The sequence below is a fragment of the Hypomesus nipponensis genome, chromosome 14 (assembly GCF_054491055.1).
Source record: "Hypomesus nipponensis isolate SF chromosome 14, ASM5449105v1, whole genome shotgun sequence".
In the NCBI taxonomy this organism is placed as follows: domain Eukaryota; kingdom Metazoa; phylum Chordata; class Actinopteri; order Osmeriformes; family Osmeridae; genus Hypomesus; species Hypomesus nipponensis.
This window is the reverse complement of record NC_140374.1, coordinates 22,274,462-22,296,991: the sequence shown is the minus strand read 5'-3', so window position 1 is coordinate 22,296,991 and position 22,530 is coordinate 22,274,462. Positions and strand designations below refer to the sequence as shown.

The window sequence follows — 22,530 nt, the reverse complement described above, 5'->3', positions numbered from 1 at the left end:
TAAACTCTTACTAGAAAACCATTATTACTTCTAACCTGTTCCAGGTGTGTTCCAAATGTGCTTTGATTTTGGCAGTCCCTCAGGTTCACTACAATATTTTGTAGTTTTATTTTTTATGTGTCTTAATATGTACAACAGAGAAAAACCTGTAAAATGTTGGACTTACTCTTTCACCTGCACTAATACTATTGCTATCTTTCCTGTTTAGATAACAGTTTTATTGCAGTACTGTTGTTGAGGGAGTTTCAGCCTCTGGTATGAAGTGAAGACAATACGAGTGGTTCAGAACTTAATTCTGGTAAGCAGTAGCAGGTTTTTCATTGACTTAAAAGACTCAATATCAACTTTGACTTAGAATAATTCCTCTTTGCCTTATGGTAGATGTTACTATATGCCCTTATCCAGAGCTATGAGACTCACGGGTTTGGCAGCGGCTGGGATAGTCTTTGGAACCATCCTCCTGGTTACGTACATGTCTGTGATACAGACCAGCGGGTCTGGCTGGCAGCGACCCGGTCCTCAGCACACACACGCTCTCTCTATGAGGGAGGATCCTGGAGAGGACAGGCTGATCAGAAGGCTGCAAAGGATAGAAGAGAACATCCACAAGCTGTGTGAGTGATGAAAGTCTAAACCTTGTTTGAGATGCAGTTCTTTATGGCACCCATTTAAACCCCTCATTCCAACATGACAAATGCACTTCTCAAAACAAGGGACACGTTATTTGCATTCCAATATCTGTTGTGTCTTGTAGACTCAACCCCTGTCACTGCCAGGGGCGTCGTAGACCCTTTTTACTGGGGCATGTGCCCTGGTATAAATCTGCTGTACCCCAGTAAAATCTAAAGTTAGAGTTTTAACTATTTACTTTATTAGTCAATGCATTAATTTAGATTGATAATCCCGGAAAAATAAACGCAGTATCTCAATCAAAGCTTGTAAAATCAAAGCAGTTTAACCAAAGACACAAACCGATGCACGCAGAATTCCATGTCAGTTATTTTGAGCTTGTTTAATAGCCACTGCAGCACGCACACACAAGTCCAGGTGTCAGACTCGGCACACAAGTCCGAATCGAGGTAGGCTAAGAAAAAAAAGAAAAAAAAAGCCAAAGCTGATATCAAACTTGCGTCCCTAAACTGTTGTATAGTGGGTTATTAAGCAAATGGAGATTCTATAGCCTATTCGTGCATTGTGCGCAGCAAGCTTGAAAAAAAGGGATATGAATAGGCGCCTGTGTCCCAGTAGAGTTTTATGATTAGCAATGCCCCTGATCACTGCACAAGTCAATCATTACATAAAATACCACACTACTACTAGTTAGCCTGGCTGCCAGCCGAACTTCTCCCCGCCCACAAAAACATTTGGTCGGGAAGTTGGGTCTGGAGGGTCTGGTATTGGGAACAACTACATAAACCAGGATCTGGGCGGACCAATTAAATTGCCAGGGCGGGCTTTATATGATGATGGACAGATGATCAACAGTAACGTAATCAACAACGTCACGAAAGAGCCCTTGGGTTGAATTCGTTTTCAACAAACAACATATTACATTGCTCTGATTGGTTGTAGGTCTATCCAATTGAGCGTAGAGGCATTTGTTTTACGAGTTTGGTTGAAACACGCCCCGTAGTCACAGCCCTACGGAGAGTTTTCAGACTCATATTCTGACTAGAATTATGAGTATGACAACGTCAAGCTAACTACTAGTGTGAATGTTGGTATTTTACCCACTAAGAAAATATCAGAAGTTTAAGGATGACCCTGTATATTTGACAAACTACTTTAATCCTATTTCTCTGCAGCCAAACTGATAGAATCCTCCAATCAACAAGTCCGTGACTCATCTGTGAAGATGACTCCTGCTGTAAAGGAGGAGCAGGTGGCACCAAAGCTGTTCCCAAACTCTGATCTCTTCACCAAATGGGGGGACGGGCTCTTGGAGGACGAACAGAGAGAGGCGGAGAAGTTGTTCCAGAAATACGGCTACAACGTCTTCTTGAGCGATCGAATACCACTTGATCGAGAGATTCCAGATACGAGAGAGAAAAGGTAGTGAGTGACCTGTAGCCTTGAAGTGAAGGGTCCTCCTGCATGTGACCAGAAGGTTTTCAACAAACTGTCATTAAGTTCAACCAGTACCACCACTGATAGACTGAAAAGCAGCTTTATCACTCTATACTCTCTAAAGGTGTTTGCTGAAGAATTATCCCAAAGACCTGCCAAGCGTCAGTGTGGTGCTGATCTACCTGGATGAGGCCCTGTCAGTCATCCAGAGGGCCATCTGCAGCATCATCCAGCGCACCCCTGCTCACCTGCTGAAGGAGATCATCCTGGTGGACGACCACAGCTCCAACGGTGGGTCATCCTCTCTCCTTAGAGTTGACTCAACATTACTTCACAGAATAAGTCAAACCTTTAAGAGGTCCGGTCAATGGAATAGATTGTGAGTCTTGCACTTTTATGAACACATATTCAAGGAACATTCGATGGTTAAGCATGTCTCATTTGGCTGTCACTACTGCTGTCTTGTGAAGCATGTATTGGCCCTGAGGCTTTGCACCTACAACTCAGCGTGTATAAAGTATTGTGTCCAGGTATGTTTCTTTATGTCACCGTCCACAGCTCATCAGTGTGACTGTGATTTACCTCAGAGGACTTGGGGGAGAAGCTGAACGACTATGTGAGGCAGGTCCATGCCCAGCGTCCAGGGCTGGTGAAGACTGTGAGACACTTGAAGCAGATGGGTCTGACTCAAGCTCGCATCTCGGGATGGAAGCTTGCCACAGGAGACGTAGTGGCTGTTCTGGACGCCCACATCGAGGTTCACCTGGGATGGTGAGTCTGGAGCTCTGGGGGTTTGCAACCATGCGCTTTTTACAAGGCAGTCTGACTGGACAGTTGCCCTTCGACTTAACTGTGTCCTCTTGGACAAATGGTAAATATTTTCTGAAACTGGGGTTGACTCTATGCAATGTAAACTTAAACAAACTCAATAGTACTGAACGATGTTTGATTGAGTTATTATTCTTTGTGTTTCTTGTCCACTCTTGATGTGTTCCATCCCTGCAGGGCAGAACCACTGCTGGCCAGGATCCAGGAGGACCGGAGCGTGGTGGCGAGTCCTGTGTTTGACAAGGTTCACTTTGACACGCTGCAGGTGGAGCCCTACAATCCCGCTGCTCATGCCTTTGATTGGGCCCTGTGGTGCATGTATGAGAGCTTCACACCAGAGTGGTATAACCTACATGATGACACCATACCGGCAAAGTAAGTTGTGTCAAAAGAGGATCCCTCTGTGGGCAGTATTTTAATTGGATGGCGTGGTGTTCTACTATATAGATATATATATAATGTGACGTGTGTTTGCTTGCACAGGAGTCCCTCTGTCATGGGCATCTTAGTAGCTGACAGGAAGTTCCTGGGAGAGATCGGAGGACTGGATGGAGGGATGAAAATCTATGGAGGAGAGAATGTGGAACTGGGGATACGCGTAAATTACCCATGAATCTGCACAAGGCACTTGAGCTTGTTTAAGTTGTCAAGACAACATTTTCCACAATCTTACCTGATCGTTCCTTGCCCACTGCACAGTAGAGGAGTCAGTAGAGGAGTCACATTCACTATGTCCTTTTTCATTCCCATGACCTTGTTTTCATTGAGATGAAGGGTCTTGCTGGTCCTTTGCTTCTGACCGCAGGTGTGGTTGTGTGGAGGCAGTGTGGAGGTGGTGCCTTGTTCCAAGCTTGCCCACATTGAGCGGGCCCACAAGCCCTACCTGCCAGACCTTACATCCATGATGCAGAGGAACGCTCTTAGGGTGGCAGAGATATGGATGGACGACTATAAACATAATGTCAACATCGCCTGGAACCTGCCAATAAAGGTCTGCCTCAATATAACTGGACTGAGAAACCTCTAGTCTCTGAAATTTTACCTCTATCAGGAATTGAGTGAAATTGAGGTCTGTCTGGATAGGTGGACATCATATATGTATATATATATATATATATATATATATATATATATATATATATATATATATATATATATACATACATATATATCTGAACACATCCACAGGATCATGGGATTGACATAGGAGATGTGTCGGAGAGGAAGGCTTTGAGAGAGCAGCTGCAGTGTAAACCCTTCCAGTGGTACCTGGACCATGTCTATCCTATGTTAAACACATGGGAGAACCTGCTGGCGTATGGAGGGGTAGGGCACTGGTCATTGGTCATTGATTCTGTGTATTATTACTGGTATCAAGTCAAAATGGTTGTTCTTGTTGATAACCAATGATGATAAACCACATCGCTATATAAAAGGTGGTCTTGTCATATTCCAATAGACCATGTTTCACCACCAATTTTAACTAATAACACATCAATAATGTATTTTTGAACAAAAAGTGCTGTTACAATGAATACTTGAAGTACTCCATATCTCCCCAGTTAAAGAACGACCTGCTTCCAGACTACTGTTTAGATGAGGGTCCGGTCCCAGGATCCCTGCCCATCCTGTATATGTGCCATTTCTTCTCCCCACAGGTAGGCTACTCTCCCCAACAGGGAGGTATCATGTTGCTGTTTTGATACTGTATGAGATCATATCACATCATGAGGTGTGTGTGATATGATGACTTGTAACATGATTTGATATAAATTGATATTATACGATACAATACAACCTGACGTGATGTGCTATGTCTTACGCACACACACACACACACACATTCCACACACAGCTATGTTACTACAACAGCAAGGGAGAGATCTACGTAGGAGGGATCAAGTCTCACAACTACAACAGCAACCGTTGCCTGGTGGACCCAGGCTCAGGGAACGCCGCCACTCTGCAGGACTGCAAGCTGGCTCAGCACAGAAAGCTGCACCTGCACTGGGATTTCAAACAGGTACCAGAGTCAGAATCAGAATCTGTTTTTACTGCCATGTAAGTTTACACAAACACGGAATTTACTGTGGCAGGAAGGTGCGTACAATAAATATATACGGATCTTAGCTAAACAATATGTAAGATATAAAGTAGATAAATACATATATATATATATATATATTTGCCTATCTTTGTATCAATTTAACTGTCTATATTTATCTAGATATAATCTCTCTCTCTCTGCAGGGTCAGTCTATAAGGAACCGCCACACACACCGGTGTTTGGAGATTGCTCAGGGGACAAACTCATACTATGAGTTAGTCATCCAGAAGTGCAGCGGACAGAGCTGGACAATGCAGCATGTGATAACAGACTTCTGAAACATGTCCATGTTCTTTAATTGTAACTTGTTTAACTACATGCTTTTGTGGTTCTAGCCTTTGGCACTATTTGTTTTTTCACAATATATGCTTCATGTTTTGGCTACCCGCAATGTTTCGGCTATCTCGTTGTTATAATCAGTGACCTATGCACTTTTGTAAAGCTCTCTCTTGGACGTCGCTTTGGATAAAAGCGTCTGCTGAATCAATATATGTAAATGTAGGCTTCAACAGCCAAAAGTGTGCATTACATGCAAGTAAACCGAGGATTGTATGAGTATGTATGAAAAGGCAATAGGATGAGTTTGATGGGATATGGACTAGGCCTACTTGTCAGGTTTTTCCGTATGTTACATTATAAGTGTGTGTCAGTTATTGCTTCTAAGTTAATTTGTCCAGTTTAAGCCATGTGATTCCATAAGCAATGGCTTAAACTGGACAAATTAACGTACGTATTCTCCCCGTGTGTTTGCTGGTTGAATAGGCCTACATGTGGTTGAGGCTAAGAAAGACAAAGGCAAATCAAGTGCTGTGTCGAGTGGATGGTGGTGTTCACAAAAGTACGAATGAGACTGTCTGATGTTTCTTCTTCAAATCCATGCCACCCATGTAACGTGTTCAAAATACTTCGAGATTTACTGTGCGTTTACATCGAAAATAATGCATTTCTGCACTTCACCGCCACCTAGCTACTGTTAGTGTAAACCTCCGCAGATGGCTCCGACTTCAACACGTATTCAGTACGACACAGCAGAATCAGACATCGGTCGGTGAAATAGAAGGCTATTATTCCAGTCAAAATGGAACGAAAAGTAGCACGGGAGTTTAGACACAAGGTAAGGTGGTCGGAAATCTAATAATTTTGGTTGTTTAAGTTTTAATTATGCTTTCTTGAAGTTGATTTCCACTTTGATGGGTTTTCAAACGCCCCGTCTGTAGGCCTATGTCTTGTTGGTCTTCCCCTAGTTTGAGCTAAGCTTATTTCATAGTCACGTTTTCTGTCATAAGGATATGATCATACCCCGTTTCTCTGCGAGGGTTGAGTGATTTACATAGAATGTGACACATCATTTTACCATAAGAAATAAACGGATATTTATTTGATCCAGAAAGCAAGCACTGGTCTATGTTCTGTAGCCTTATTGGCTGGACAAATATTCATCATCTTACGATGAAATTGTACCTAAACAGTCTGACCGCGATATGCAAATGTAGTAGTATTAGAGTAGTAGTAGTAATTATAGGAAATGCAGTGTTCTTGTGGAATTATAACATATGTGATACAGAACTGTGTTTGACGTTAAAGTTATATGCTGTAGGTGGTACCTATGAGTAATAGATAAGAGAAGGAGGAAACATGATATGGTCAGGGCGTTTTTCAGCCTTGGACTAAAAGCTCAGAGACATCTGTAGTTCAGCTACACCACAGTCTCTGACAAAGGGCAGCACCAGAGCTGACTAGCAGAGCGGAATGGATGTGACAATTTACTGTTGCAATTAGAGGCAGTCCCACGCAGGGCAGGCGGGGTCACACGGAACAGCCTTGGTTCCCAAGGGAATGGCGTGTGGGTGCTTTGTTGACTCATTGTGTATTGTTAGATGTTTAAAAAGCACAGATCTAAATCCCATCTTGCCGTGAAATGTAAAAAAAAAAAAAAAGTTGTAGGTCGAATCATGTATCAGTTGAGAGGTCTGTTGACTTCCTGACTGCTCATGCCGTCTCCCAGGGGCTTATCTTCCTTATCTTTTATGGTGCTGAAGTTCATGCAGTCACCGTCAGGGCGTCATGCTGTCTGCCCTGCCTTGCCCGCCTGCCGTAACCTCTCTTTGCTCACAAGGGTCATAGATTTTAACAACACCATAACGCGTACTTGGTCTCATTCTTCCACATCACAGTCCTCCTAGCAACCAGTTCACATTTGCAGTGAGCTTCATGGTAGCTAAATGTCTTCCACTTTATATATATTTGTTTTACTTGCATTTTATACACGTGTGTGTACCTGTGTTTGAGACTCTTAAAGACTGTGACTGGCTGCTTCTGGTCACATGGAGGTCAGATGACACCTCTGACATCACTATTCCAACCTCCTCCTTGCTTCGTCCATCCCCCCCCCTCACTCACTCACACACACACAAGCACACACACACACATCCACAAACACACACACCCCAGTCCGTTGTGTGATGAGACTCTGTAGCTTTTAGTCTACAGTATTAGTAGGGCCTGTTACCGTTACCTGTTGAGAGGAAGGATATTGTAGACATACAGGACCACACACACACACACACCTGGACACACACACACACCCGGACACACGGACACACGGACACACACACGGACACACACACCCGGACACACGGACACACACACACACGGACACACACACAGACAGTTCAGGCAGCCTCTATCTGTGAAGGAGGGAGATGTGCTATATCTGTGACTGGCCAAAACGTTTCCTCAAAACCTTCCTGCAGCAGTTAAGCCGCCATCAGGTTTGTATGAGCACACTCTGACAGGCACACACTCTCTCACACACACCCACCACAGTACAGGGATGTGTTTATGTAGGTGCCAGAGGACTGTTAGTCCAGACTTGGTCCAGGGCTCGATTCCTATTCCAGCGTGTGTGTCTGTTTGCTGGGCTCAGGGCTAAGCGGTGTGTTCTGCTTGTTCTAGGTGGAGCTGCTGATTGACAACGAGGCAGAGAAGGACTACCTGTACGATGTTCTCCGGATGTATCACCAGTGGGTACAATATCTGTCACACTTTTTGTCAGTTGTCTTATTTGTAGTTTAACTTTTGGCTGCTATTGGCTGAAAGACAGTGATGTAATTGTTTCAGGACCAACTTTTTATTTTGTGTAGAATAATTGCTGAATAATTCTTCTCAGCCCGTTTGTGGATTTGCTTTCTGTGAGAAGCGAGAGTCAGAATTAGGCAACTAAAGATTTCCAGAGCATGTTTTTTTATGTTTGTTAAACCGTAGATGTGTGTTGTTGTGTGTGCGTGTTAATTTCCCAAATCCTGTGTGTATGAACTTGTTTGGAGGCTGATATGAGGAGAGATGGATTTGGTTTCACTTGGGTCTGGTGATGCTCTAGGAGGGTCTGAGTTAGGTTTCCATGCCATCTTTGTATCGTGTCAGAACTCTGCTGCCTCACTGACCAGGCGGACGATCAGTTTCCTCTGTGTTCCGTCAAGCCTGGCCAGCCATTCACTGAAGGCCTTCAGCTCTTCAGTCAAGTCAAGAAGGAAAAGGCAACAGTTAATAATTCATGTAGCAGGCTAGGTTGATGGGCTTTTGTCATTGTCAGGTTCCATTCTAGGAATGGCCCATATTTTATACCGGTGTTATACAGGACTTGTCAAGTATGATTTTTCCATGATGAAGCGTGCAGTCAATGACACATCAGAACTGAGTCAAAAGCAATTAGCGAGTCCTGTAAAATACAAGGGGTGTGCTTGATTCGCACCACAATGCAAAAAAACAAAAACAAAAGAGTTCCAGAAGCGTCAACTGTGAAGCAAATTAAACATGGGTGTGCTTGTTTTGACTCCCCGCCCACCCCTCCTCCCTCAGGTCTATGGAACTGACAGTGCTGGTGGGAGACCTAAAGCTGGTGATCAATGAACCCATCCGCCTGCCCCTGTTTGATGCCATCCGGCCACTCATCCCTCTCAAACACCAGGTGGAGTACGACCTGCTTACCCCCAAGAGGTCCCGGTGAGTCCCCCCCCCCACAGTTAGCTTGCTGTCTTGACCTGTGTAGATGCCTTCTTATTCTCTGTTTTTTTATTATCAGTGACCTATGCACTTTGTAAAGCTCTCTCTTGGAACTCGCTTTGGATAAAAGCGTCTGCTAAATGAATAAATGTAAATGTTAGAAGTCAGGAATGAATGAAGGAATGTCAGAAGGACGTTCATCTTACCTCTGCCCTTACAGTGTGACATTCTTCACCCATTCTTCTAACTCTCGATCTCCCCCCTCTCCTCCTCCTCCTCCTCCTCCTGTTGGGGGCTGCTCCCCCTCTCCTCCTCCTCCTGTTGGGGGCTGCTCCCCCTCTCCTCCTCCTCCTCCTCCTGTTTGGGGGCTGCAGCAAGCTGAAGGAGGTGCGTCTGGACCGCACCCACCCAGAGGGGCTTGGCTTGAGCGTGCGGGGGGGGCTGGAGTTTGGCTCTGGGCTCTTCATATCCCAGATCGTGAAGGATGGGCAGGCTGGGAACGTGGGGCTGCAGGTGAGAGTGTGTGGATTTACTTGAGGTATGTTGTTTATTGTGTATGTTGAGTGTGTATGTAAAACCACCTAACTGATGTAGTCAGTACCACCAGTGTCCACTAGATGGAGTATGTTTAATTTTCCCAGCAGTAAGTAACCGTTTGACCCTGTTTCTGATGAGTCCCTTGAACCACACACACACACACACACACACACACACACACTGACCCTCTGTCTTCCCTGAAGGTGGGCGATGAGATAGTCCGCATCAATGGCTACTCCATCTCCTCCTGTATCCACGAGGAGGTCATCAATCTCATCAAGACCAAGAAGACGGTCTCCCTCAAAGTCAGGCGTAAGTCACACAGGAGACACAGCCGCTATAAGAATACTTTGTGTTTGCTTTCTCTGTTAAATACCGATTAAGAACAACATTTGGGCTGTAAAAGCGTTCAAACCATAAATATGTCCCTTCTTTTTTTTTTTTTTTTTACCAGATGTGGGGATGATTCCAGTGAAGAGGTAGAAAAAACACAGATTTGTAATCTTCTCTTGAACAGCTTGGCCCTCGGCCTAGCTTCTACAGCAGTGTTATTGAACCTGCTGAAACAGTGTTTCCTCTCATCTCTCATGATCTCATCCTCCTTTTCCCCAGCTCTTCTGAAGAGACCCTCAAGTGGCAGTTTGTGGACCAGTTTGTGTCTGAGTCTGGGGTGAGAGGGCGCTCAAGGTCTGCAGGTCATGGCACTCTGAATGCAGCACAGTGGACGTGAGTTGAAGAGTGTGGTTCTCTGTTTGTGTCCCCTTCCTCCCCTTCCTCTCCTCCCTCCCCCTCCTCCCCCCTCCCCTTCCTCCCCTTCCTCTCCTCCCTCCCCCTCCTCCCCCCTCCCCTTCCTCCCCTTCCTCTCCTCCCTCCCCTTCCTCCCCCCTCCCCTTCCTCCCCCTTCCTCCCCCTTCAGGAGAAGAAGACCAGCGTGGCTGGCCTAGCCTCCATGGGAGGTAAGGAGATCAAGGAGAAGAAGGTGTTCCTGAGCCTGGTGGGCACCAAGGGCATGGGCATCAGCATCTCCAGCGGACCCACCCAGAAGCCAGGCATCTATGTGAGCAACGTGAAGCCTGGCTCCCTCTCAGCTGAGGTTGGACTGGAGGTGAGATGGCTGAGCGGTGAGGGAGTCGGGCTAGTAATCAGAAGGTTGGCGGATCGATTCCCCGCCATGCAAAATGACGTTGTGTCCTTGGGCAAGGCACTTAACCCTGATTGCCTCGGGGGGGGGGTGATGTCCCTGTACTTACTGTAAGTCGCTCTGGATAAGAGTGTCTGCTAAATGAGTAAATGTAAATGTAGGTAAGAGTCCTTTAGGCCTTTGTGTCTGTGGTGTCGCTTGAGTTTTTGGGTTCAAACAAGTGACAGTCAAAAGAAATGCACAGTCTGAAAATGGAAGTGAACGTAAATAAAGCATTAACCACAACAAGTTACTTGAATGAGTCAATGTATTGCTTTGCAGATTGGAGACCAGATTGTGGAGGTCAATGGGGTGGAGTTTACAAACCTGGACCACAAAGAGGTGACACATTCTTAGCACAGAGCAAAACCTGCCGTCTGCAGTGACCTCATCCATATGAATATGCAGAGGACATTCTATATTTAAATGATGGAGTTTGAGTGTTGAATAATAAATGATCTGAGAGGCTCTTATTGCTTCTGCAGGCGGTCCGAGTTCTGAAGAGCAGCAGGAGTTTAACCATCACTGTTCTCACTGGAGCTGTGAGTACACCAGGCTATTCACTTACATGTTGATACATCTGGATAATAGACTTCAAGAAAGTACTATAGATGTCATCCATCCATCCAATGTACAGTGCTACAGTACTTTGTCATTGTTGGTTTACGTGAAGGTGTTTGTTTTGGAAAGGTCATTTATTTAACCCTGCACCCGTACCTCCATGTGTATCTGACCCCACCTGTGTGTGTGTGTGTGTGTGTGTGTGTGGTCGGCAGGGCAGTGACCTATTCCTGACGGATGAGGAGCGTCTGGCGGTGGAAGCTCGCAGGCAGCTTGACCGACAGGAGCTGATGCAGCAGAAGAGGATGGCTCTAGAGACCAACAAGATCGTGAAGGAACAGCAGGAGAAGGAGAAGCAGTGAGTCCTGCGCCAAACCAAGCCCATGGGTACTGTAGTCATCAAGGGGCCTGTTCCTGACTAATACCATACATACAGGACTACAACCCTATCAAACCCATGACCTGGTCCACTCTCACCCTGTGACTTCACAGAGCACTAGGCAGACTCATTGAGGAATTGAGGTGAACCAAACAGTATCCTGGATAGATCCTGATGATGTAGGGTTCGGAAAGAACCGTCATCTTGGAGCGCTGTGTTTTACTAGGGAGCGCTTGTTGTGCTTCCTATTTTCATATTTACAGACTGTTATTGTGGCCGTGTCAACAGATTTGCCAGACACAGAAAGTAAACTGTGACACACATACAATATTTTGAGTTGGTTGGAAGGTTGAATAATGAATACGGCAAATGCTGCTTTCCACCCTTTTTTTTCTTTTCAACCCACAATATTTAGACAATGTTCTCTGTCTGCCTCTGAGATATTTCTTGGCACAATCAAACCAAAGTTCTCTGGAAGAATGAGGATGTATATGTCAGTGCTGGATGAAACTAGTGTGTATTCCTCCCTCACTAAATGGTCTTTTAGCTTGTGTCTATGAAAAAAAAATATTTTTCATAGACACAAGCTAGCTGATACAATACAATCTATCCAATACAATCTGTTGTATTGGATTGTTTGTCTCATCCAGGAGGAAGATGGAGATTTCTCAGAAGACGGCCGAGGAGGAGGAACGCTACAAGCAGGAGATGGAGAAGTATGTCCTCCTGCTCGATGTGACTAATCATCAGCTCTGATAAACACACACACAGTAGCTCTGATGTGTGTGTGTGTGTGTGTGTGTGTGTGTCTAGGATTGAGGCAGCAGAGCGGAAACACAACAAGGAGTGGGAGGAGGACTGGGGGGCCAGAGACGAGCCCAGGAGCCCTAAAGGCCCCAGGAGCAAGGCTCCCCCAGCAGGCATGAATACCCCTCCCCCCAAGCCCAAACACTCCGGTAAGCCTGGCACAGCTAGTACCTTGTAGATAGGAGAAACAGTTCAATCTTTGCATGCATCACTTCCTGCATGATAACCTTTGATGCTACAGAATTGAAATGATTAGAATGGACATACGGTATGTCTGTAATAATGATCTAATTCTATGCACAGTGAAACACTAGAATCTCTATCTTCAAAGTCAGAGATGAGACTATTGAGGATAAGAACTAACACGTTGATCTGTGACAGATAGCAGCATGCTAGGCTAACTGATACAGCCTCTCAATATTCTTATCCAGTCCGTTTTCCTCTCTCCTCTCTGCATGTCCTCTCATGATCTCCTTCCCTCTTTCTCTCTTGTGTGTGCTGTGACCCCCCTCTCTCTCCCCCCCTCTCTCTCCCCCACCCCCCCTCTCTCTCTGGCCAGCTAACAATGCCAGCTCCTCTCTGGAGGAGGAGGAGGAGGAGGTGGAGGAGGAGGAGCAGGGGAGAGAAGTGAGTGCAGGAGGCCCCAAGGGGAGTGACACACATACACGACACCACCCGCGCATCTCGAAGAAGAACGTCAGCGTCGTGATAAACAGTGTAGAGACATCCCATGTTTCCTTTGACAACCACCACGTCTCTCTCAGTCCCGTCACCGTGGGAACCTTAGGTGTTGGGTGTCACTCTCTCTCTTGTCAAACCTGTAGAAGTGAGAACCTCCATGCTGCTCTGCAGTGTTACCAAACAGCCCACTGATGCACTACATGATGCACTAGAGGAGCTAAAGCACGTCCCTGCCTTCTGCTTTACTTAGCCGGGTGAAGTGCTGACAGGATTCTGAGCTCGTCTGTGATGTCTGGTCAGATGCCCTTAGAGGAAAACATGGATAAACACCGTCTGGTCTCCTGCTTGGTGTTGTGTTGGGCAGCACACTGACCCCACTGTGCATCTCTCCCTCTCAAGCTTTCGGATGGTTTTATCGATATGAAGGGAAGCTGCCCACACTTCGCAAGGTATCTAGTGTGTGTGTGTGTGTGTGTTGTGAGAGTGACAGAACAAGTGCCCAGTCAGGAGGATGGACTGGGCCTCTCTCCTTGACTGAGTTCTGTGTTGCACTAGAGGCCACTATGTCAGTTTGAACTCTTGTTTGTTTTTGTTGTGACATAGATAAGCAATGTGTCTTCAAGGAAACCAGTTAATGGTGTGGTTTAGTGCTGGGGGGTCTTGGCAGAGGGGTGTGGTGTGGGGGTGAGCATGCTAACCTCAGCCACATGTCTAACGGCATGTCAGAAAGGAGAGAAGAAGAAGAAGAAGAAGAAGGCCTCCAGCACGGACACGCTGCAGGAGCTGAGGAAGAACAAGAAGCAGATGGAGTTTGAGCTGAAGCTGGCCAAGGAGAAGGAGGAGATGCAGGAGAGAGAGAAGCAGCTCAAGATCAGCCGCCTGGTCCAGGAGGTACGGAGGAAGCAGGAAGTGATGCTGCGCTAGAGAAGGGGGATCTCATTGGCTGTTGAAAGAGGGGCCAGAGGTCACTGTCGTAGCTAGTTGATGTAACGATAGCTGAACTGCCTGCTTAGCACACGGTCTTGTTGTTGGATGAGTGATGCCCTGCTATCTCTGCGAGTGTGGAGATGATGGAGTGACTAGGAGACCCAACCCAGAGTTGGTCTCTAGCCTGTGAGTGTCCTGCATGCCCCTTCACCCTGCGTGACACCCTGCCCGCCACTCCAGGTGTCGGAGACAGAGCGAGAGGATCTGGAGGAGTCAGCGAAGGTGCAGCACTGGGTGGAGCGACTGTGTCAGACCCGGCTGGAGCAGATCTCCTGTGTGGAGAATGAGTCTCCAGAGGTACACCATCTCCTGCTGCACCCTCACACCACCTCCTCTGAACTCCTCTCTTCTTCTCTGGACACTTACATCTTCGTTTGTAGCTGTTTGCGCTACAATGCTTTTAACAAGGGTGGATACATGTAATGTTAGGCATATACGTAGCTTGTGAATTGTATTGGCCTGTGAAGTATTGATCAAATGAAGGAAATCTCCTCTCAGACATGTTACACATGTGTGTGTGTGTATGAGGAACATGTTGGAGGCTGAGTGTTTGGTCATGCTTCATAGTAGATGAGGATGTTGTTGGATCTGAGTGCTGAGAGGCTGAGGTTGTCCTCCAGATGTCCCCGCCCCGGTCTCCGGCGTCAGGGCCCTCAGTGAGGCGCTTCCCAGGGGGGCTCCAGCTGGCCACCACCGACCTGGACGACATCAACCTGGACGACGTGGACCAGAGTCTGAGGGGCCCTCTGAAGAGGCTGGCCCCCACCCAGCCCATCTCCAACCAGCCTCCCCCCCCTCTGCCTCGGCCCCCGCCCTCCGCCAAACTCAATCCCACCATCCCCAACTACTCCCCCCATCCCCCAGGCCCTCGCCCCGGACCGCCACCCATCGCCGGCCCGCATCCCCCCCTGCCTCCAGGATGGCCCCGTCCTCCATGTCCACCGTGGCCTCCCGGGGGCGCCAGCCCCCCCCTCCTGGCCCCCCTCCTCCCCCGCATCCTCCCCCTCCTTTCCACTACCCCCCACCCTCCCACTCCTACCGGCCCCCCTCCTCCCCCCAGCCGGTGCCCAGGCCGCCCCCTCCCCCGCCACCTCCGCCCCCTCCCCCTCCCCCCCACCCCCCCAGCACTACGAGGACAGGGCAGTGTCCCATGGTTACGGGGGGTACCACCCTCCCAGCAGCCCCCCGGAGCAGAGGAGTGAGTGGGAGGCAGGGGGCTACCTGCCCAGGGGAGGCTTCTACTCAGCCAACGCCAGTGAGCTGTCCTACCCCTCCAGCCCCAAGGTGGACCTCTCAACTTGTTCCATCAAGTTTGGATTTGAAGTCAAGTTTCAAATAGCTACTCCTCCATGCTCCTTTCCTATCCACTTCCCTGAAGCAATCTGGGCAGCCTGATTGAGTGCTCCTCCCATCTCCCCTGTCAGAGGGAAATGTGTCATTACTTCAAGGAAAGGATGGAAAGGAGAATTGTTTGTGTTCTCTGCCTGTCTTGTTGGCTTCCTCAGTACTTAAATCCACCAGGGAAAGTAATGCATGTTCAATATATAGCGTGTCCACACTTTGTAATTGCACGGCATGGTGTGAGTGTGGGTGGTGTTTCATTGCAGAGAAAGGAAATGTTACATAACAGTTCTGTAGGTGTGGAGGAGGTATCTAACGGGATTCAAGTGGCCTTTGCTGCCAGTGTGTGGCTGTGCAAGTGTTTTGCGTGCGTGTGTGTGTGTTTTGCGTGTGTGTGTGTTCTGGGGTCCCAGGGGGCCAGAGTAGATCACTGTATTGTTCCACTGTGGTTCAGGTCATGAGAAACACGTCACATGCCAGCCGCTTGTCTTCCAGCAGCAGTCCCTTGGTGAGTCTCATCTCCAACTGCCTGGGTGGGTCTGAGAGCAGAAGGACTCTCACTGTGGCTGTGAAATGTGTGGCATGTGGTTTCTTGCCTCCATAAACCAAATATGTTTTAAGTTGTGGTACACTTCTGGGCAGTCATGCTGCAAATATGTTGTATTAGAATCCTGGTGTGAAATATTCTCTTCTACAGCACAGCAGTTTGATTGTATACGTCCATTCTAGCCATATAACGCCATTATTTGTGGTCCTGTGCGTGGGGGGGGTGGGGGGTGAACAGCAGATCGCTCCCAGCCCCCCCAACCAGAGGCGTCAGATGGCCCCCGTCATGTCGAAGCCTGTCATGCTGCCTTCCAACCAAACCAGACCTTCTCTCCAGCGCTCTGAGGGCCTGGTGAGACACACACACTCTCTCTAACACACACACGCTCTCACACAAACACACGCTCTCTCTAACACACACACGCTCTCTCTAACACACACACGCTCTCACACACACACACACACTCTCTCTAACACACACACGCTCTCACACACACACACGCTCTCTCTAACACACACACGCTCTCTCTAACACACACACGCTCTCTCTAACACACACACACACACGCTCTCTCTAACACACACATACACACACACACACACACACACGCTCTCTCTAACACACACACGCTCTCACACACACACTCTCTCTCTAACACACACATACACACACACACACACACACACACGCTCTCTCTAACACACACGCTCTCTCACACACATATACACACTCTCTCACACACACAGGCTCTCACACACGTGCTTTCATCTTCCTAGCTGATCTCTGATCCTATGTTGCAGCCTCCAGAGATGCTGAAAAGGATGGTGCCGTATAATAACACCTCCTTGAAGGCCGGAAAGAGACAAGTAATTCCCATTAGAAACCTCCTCTGTCTGCCCTGATTCTGGCACTTCTTCCTCTGTTCCTGTTCTTCAATCTTCCTCCTCTGCTCTCACCGGATGTTCAGGAAATCTCATAAAACAATGTTCCAGTTCCTTAGTGAGCAAGTGCATGCTTTTGTTGTGTTGTGCAGACTTTTAGATCTAGGTCCAGTTGTATAAACTTTATTTAAGACTAGTCTTTGTTTAAGATTAGACTTTGCGGTAGGAAAGTTTGCCACCTCTCCTCCTGTCTAGGCCCGAGGTAAGAGCTGAACATGTCAACATTCTGTTAGTACGTCAATATCTTTGCATAATTTATTCATACAGTTAAGTCTCCAAAGTATGCCTACTTGATGGTTATGGCCCCAGTAGCACAACTTTAGATGTGTTGTTAGAATTGAGTCTATTCACCTGGATTGTTTGTTTGTGCATGTGTGTGCGTGTGTGTGTTGGTTACAATAGGTGTGTGGGCAGATTGTCCTTTAGAGGGCTGACCTGGTCAGAACTGTGTTGTACAGACGTCAAGGATCGGTTAGTGTTGGACCCAAAGGCAGAGTGAGCTCATGGGCTCATGCACACACTTCTAGAACATTCTAGAACAGGTCCTGCTGGGGAGCTGTCGGCCATATTCTTATGAAACAAACGCTCCTTCTAACCTTATCCATTCTCATCATGTTTCTTTGTTTTATTTCATTTTTTACACTAGTCTTTTAACAGCAGGATGAGAGTTTCATTTACGGATGACCAATCCGAATGTCTCAAACCCTCAGATACAATTACCTTTCAGTCAGACTCTCGTAGACGGAGGTCTGTGAAGGATGCCAAAACTGGAATGGATGCTACTTACAATCCATGTATTTGTCTCCTTTTTTTGAAATTGAAGACGACAGTGTAATTACCTGTTGGTTAAATGTGTGGTCAGTCAGACTGGTGCAGGGAGGGGGGGGGGTGCAGGGAGGGGGGGGGGTCAGTCAGCCTGGTGCAGGGAGGGGGGGGTGCAGGGAGGGGGGGGGGTGCAGGGAGGGGGGGGGGGGGTCAGTCAGACTGGTGCAGGGAGGGAGGGGGGTGCAGGGAGGGGGGGGGGGTCAGTCAGACTGGTGCAGGGAGGGGGGGGGGTGCAGGGAGGGGGGGGGGGTGCAGGGAGGGGGGGGGGTGCAGGGAGGGGGGGGGGGGTGCAGGGAGGGGGGGGGTGCAGGGAGGGGGGGGGTGCAGGGAGGGGGGGGGGTGCAGGGAGGGGGGGGGGTCAGTCAGACTGGTGCAGGGAGGGGGGGGGGGTGCAGGGAGGGGGGGGGGTGCAGGGAGGGGGGGGGGTGCAGGGAGGGGGGGGGGGTGCAGGGAGGGGGGGGGTGCAGGGAGGGGGGGGGTGCAGGGAGGGGGGGGGGGTGCAGGGAGGGGGGGGGGTCAGTCAGACTGGTGCAGGGAGGGGGGGGGGGTGCAGGGAGGGGGGGGGGTGCAGGGAGGGGGGGGGGTGCAGGGAGGGGGGGGGGGTGCAGGGAGGGGGGGGGTGCAGGGAGGGGGGGGGTGCAGGGAGGGGGGGGGGTGCAGGGAGGGGGGGGGGCTCCCACAGAGGGGGAACAGCACAGGGTTCTTGTTTCCCCGGCTGGGATCATCCCTGTGGGCTCTGTGGATGGACATTCAGGAGCTCTCATTGGACGGTCAGAGGTAGCATTTGATCGTCCAATCGGTGTCTACTGTTGGTATGTTCTTTGGGGGGGGGGGGGGCAGTTGCTTGAACATAGAATGATGTTCATATTGACTTGACCACCCATTATCATATGCATGAGATTGTTGCGGTTGTCAAAGGAAACCTAGCTTTCAAAACTCAGCCATCACACCAATCTCCACGATGGATCCCCAAATTCACTCAAGAGCCAAATGATGGAGCTGTGAGAGTTAGACAGCATCTTAAAGGTCAATTTCTTAATCGAGTAAGACATCTTGGTTATCCAAATGGGGTTTGGACCGTACAGGAAATCTCTAAATGGATCCACTTGATTCACTGGACTGTCACACAGACTACGGACTCTGTCAAAGCAATATTGATGTAGTGAGCTACTTTAACCAGCTGTGTTTGGTGTTTCCAGGTCTTTCAGAAATACGTGGAGGACTTTGATCCCTACTCAATGGTACTGTGTTTACACTCAACACACTTGAGATTAGCTTTAAGTATTCAATATTCACTGACATGGAAAAGATTGACAATACTGACTAACCATTACAGGTATTAATACTAATATGTCTGATTAGAGAGTCCCTAGTAAAGGAATAGGCTGATGATGGTACTGTGCAGAGCTTCCTCTTGAGGAATCTATATATTATGACGCTGGCTATAAGTTGTTTTTAAATGTCAGTTTGCTGAGGTTGTGTGTCCATGTCACAGTTGACCTTTTAGGATTCTGTAAAGCTATGGATCACCTGTGACAGAGTGTTAGCAGCCAAGTCCCCTTGAGGAACGTCCCCATGGCTCTATTGAATTGAACCTTTGATAAGATATCTGAGCGTTTCCCAGCAGACAGTCGCTCCGCGTAGATTTTTTGTGCAAAAAAGAATGACTCTCTTGCAATAGCAAATGGCAGCCGTTGTAATCCCTATGGAAGGGCTCAGTCCTCACCTCCGTACTGCTGTGTGTGCCAGTTCTCCACAGAGCAGATCCAAGACAGAGATGTTCGGCTACTCCGAATCAAAAAGGTAACGAGTGGTCTACTCTCAAATCCTGTTTCTACTGAAAGCAGCATTTTATTTAGGAATGGTTAACACGGTTGAATGCATGTCTACTTAATCTCACGATTCAAATCGGATGTCTAGTTGATGTCTAATTCCTATTATTTGCAGGTGGGACAACTTGACCTGGCCGTGGAGGGGGGTGTGGACTCCCCTCTGGGGAAGCTGGTGGTATCTGCCATCTATGAAGGTGGTTCTGCAGACAAGCATGGTTAGTCATGTTGTAATCATGCTAGGGTCCTCAAATGTATACATGCATAATATAGCGCTTTATTAAGAATACCAGTTATAGTTAGTTGTGGAAATTCACAATCAGTCACAGAAACTGAACCTTCACTCTGCTGGTGTGTGTGTGCGTGTGTTTATCTGTGTATGTGTGTGTGTGTGTGTGTGTGTGTGTGTGTGTTCATCCAGGCGGGATCGTGCCAGGAGATGAGGTAATGGCTGTAAACGGGAAGATCCTGACAGACGTGTCTCTGACTGAAGGACAGAACTCTCTGGCCAGGGCCTGGAACAGTGGAGGGGTAAACCACACGCATTCTATGGCAATGCTGGAAGGATTTTACAGCTTTCTGCACATATTTATATTATTACTTTATTTGCATTATATAGGTAAGACCATATTGTAAGATGTGTTAAATATACTGTATGCACTGACTGTCACCGCTATTGACATGGCCATAAACTAGACAGGCAAGGTGATTTGAAAACATAGATTCAACTAAATCGATGTACTTTTGGCATCAGTTTGAAACCAGTTTCAAAACAGGAGCATGTCTTGTTTGTGCAGGACTGGATCGATCTGGTGATCGCCGTGTCTCCCCCCAAAGCCTATGAGGATGAGGTGTAAGTACCGCACACACCCACACAACAGGACCGCACACTCACAAACCACTGTCAGGATGTTATTGTAAACTGTGTCACGATAGGATGAAACAATGTAACCATTAAGGATACATGCAAACCTTGTGTCTGTCTTTCTGCTTGTGTGTGTGTGTGTGTGTGTGTGTGTCCGTGTGTCCGCCCAGCCCTGAGTCAACATCAGTCAGTCCCTCTGTGAACAGAAAGGTGTTTGAAGGCAGTGCATCCGTGTTCAGACAAGGATACCTGCTCCAACGTTAGCACCTCACCCCTGTCCCCTTCAGCTCACCCCTGTCACACCCAGGGTAACCTCACCTCTCTTTCCGCCCATGCCCCCCTCTCCGCCCAGCCCCCCTCCCCCATCTAAGGGGAGACGTGTGACATGACCTGCTCCGCCCCCCAGGGGGCGTGTTCCCTCTGACGGCACATGTGACAATCTCTCAATCAGAAATAACACAAAACAAGTTTAAAAAAAATTACAGGGGCAGCCCTGGGGTGGGGGTGGGGGAGGGGGAGGGGACAGACCCAGGGGCAGCCCCAGGGGCAGCCTGGGGTGGGGGAGGGGGAGGGGACAGCCCCAGGGGCAGCCTGGGGTGGGGGTGGGGGTGGGGGAGGGGGAGGGGACAGCCTGGCGTAGCCTCCTGCCTGACTGTCAGCAGCTGTTCTGATTGATGTTCCTCCAAGGGACCTGGTACATGTTCTGATCCAGAGAAGGGACCTGGTACATGTTCTGATCCAGAGAAGGGACCTGGTACATGTTCTGATCCAGAGAAGGGACCTGGTACATGTTCTGATCCAGAGAAGATCTCCTCTGTGCCGCTTTCCCTCCTCTCCTGGTTGTGGGGTGATCTCACATGTTGAGTGTTTGACCCAGAAAGGAACAAACATGATGGAATCTCAAATTATTTGCGATTTGTTAACTGAAGATCAAATTCTCTGACCCTTTCAACCCTTATTGGTCATCATTTCATAATATTTTTCATTTTGCCCATATGGGCAGGGCATAGAAACTATGCTGTTACATATTCTATTGCTGATTGTTGCTCTTTTTTGTGTGAGAAACCTTAAGACATAATAAGACAGGTCAGAAGATGTTGTTTCTGACTAATTTAACTTTCTTTTTTTGTATTTGTAGGACGTTCTTCTAGTTATGAACTTCAGCCTGCCAAACACTGCACCGCAAACACCAAGAAACCATCTTCCTACAACTGGCCCGTTTCAGTTAGCGTCACCACGTTCCTGATCGCTGTCAATACCACAGTATCATGTTTATTATCTAAGGGTTTTAAATGATCAAATAAAACAACATTGTGACATATAAGTCCCATCTGAGTTTATAATATGCTGTGCACCATATACGCTGCAGAATTGAATAGAAATTCAGTCGGTAAGTTTTGTATCAAGTGCCGTGTTTCTGGTCGTTTCCTGCTGGATTTAGTGTTGAGGTTGATGAACACCGGTGTTCTGCAGTGTTCCTCATGCACCAAATTTCAGTGGTCCCTCAGGTCCAGTTTTTTTAATGTTAATTTAAAGTCCCGTTATAACACCTGAATAAGAACCTTGTGCACTGAAGTTATCTTCACGCTAGCGGTGACACATCTCTACTCTCAGGTGAGGGAGTTACCGTAGCTCTTATTGGCATCCAATCTCTTTAGACAAATCCCATTATCTGTTAACAAAAATACACTTGATCGATACTCCCACTCTGTATAATCACGGCTCTCTCAGAATCAATACAATTGTTTGTTCAGTATCAATTTAAAACATTGTGCAGATAATTTACTTTTCACAAAACACAAAGTAACGCCTCGTCATCGAAAATGATAGCATATACTGTCAACTCTATAGCCTACTCTATTATTTGGATCAATTTAGGAGTCCGTTGGAAACATTTCATCCAGCGAAAATGTTGACGTCTACAGGGGGCAATCGTGTTCCTCTAAGGCCCCTTCAAGGCATCATCCCTCCGCCATTGCCGACTGTAGCCCCTTCATTATCGTAGGGTTAGCTCTAAACTGGAGCACAAACAGGGACTGCATATAC

At 47.7% G+C, this 22,530-nt stretch overlaps 2 protein-coding genes across 2 annotated transcripts; both read left to right on the top strand.

The window, feature by feature from the left end:
• Positions 1-541: 541 nt before the first annotated feature.
• Positions 542-5,582, top strand: LOC146259215 (putative polypeptide N-acetylgalactosaminyltransferase 8). The gene is made up of 11 exons (XM_084671903.1): positions 542-614; positions 1,806-2,052; positions 2,192-2,358; positions 2,655-2,838; positions 3,073-3,270; positions 3,379-3,493; positions 3,701-3,886; positions 4,084-4,221; positions 4,458-4,553; positions 4,751-4,918; positions 5,146-5,582. The coding sequence occupies exons 1-11, from the start codon at positions 542-544 to the stop codon at positions 5,278-5,280; spliced, it is 1,707 nt and encodes a 568-aa protein (XP_084528029.1). The 3' UTR covers positions 5,281-5,582.
• Positions 5,583-5,968: 386 nt separating this feature from the next.
• Positions 5,969-21,808, top strand: ush1c (Usher syndrome 1C). The gene is given in 30 exon segments (XM_084671902.1): positions 5,969-6,116; positions 7,958-8,025; positions 8,861-9,004; positions 9,379-9,517; positions 9,745-9,853; positions 9,996-10,020; positions 10,154-10,211; positions 10,458-10,646; positions 11,004-11,063; positions 11,207-11,263; positions 11,498-11,640; positions 12,312-12,377; positions 12,475-12,617; positions 13,028-13,262; positions 13,419-13,444; positions 13,549-13,598; positions 13,876-14,040; positions 14,317-14,433; positions 14,757-14,999; positions 15,002-15,220; positions 15,253-15,420; positions 15,932-15,985; positions 16,262-16,375; positions 16,825-16,890; positions 18,990-19,031; positions 19,540-19,593; positions 19,738-19,837; positions 20,041-20,150; positions 20,417-20,472; positions 21,623-21,808. Coding segments are annotated over 30 exon segments (3,069 nt in total). The 5' UTR covers positions 5,969-6,080; the 3' UTR covers positions 21,636-21,808.
• The last annotated feature ends 722 nt before the right edge of the window (positions 21,809-22,530 follow it).

Bases quoted from the DNA above. Each gene is read 5' to 3' on its own strand.
- LOC146259215 (XM_084671903.1), top strand. From the start codon at position 542: ATGAGGGAGGATCCTGGAGAGGACAGGCTGATCAGAAGGCTGCAAAGG. The intron at 2,053-2,191 runs GTAGTGAGTGAC...TACTCTCTAAAG, and splicing joins CCAGATACGAGAGAGAAAAG to GTGTTTGCTGAAGAATTATC. The intron at 2,359-2,654 runs GTGGGTCATCCT...GATTTACCTCAG, and splicing joins GGACGACCACAGCTCCAACG to AGGACTTGGGGGAGAAGCTG.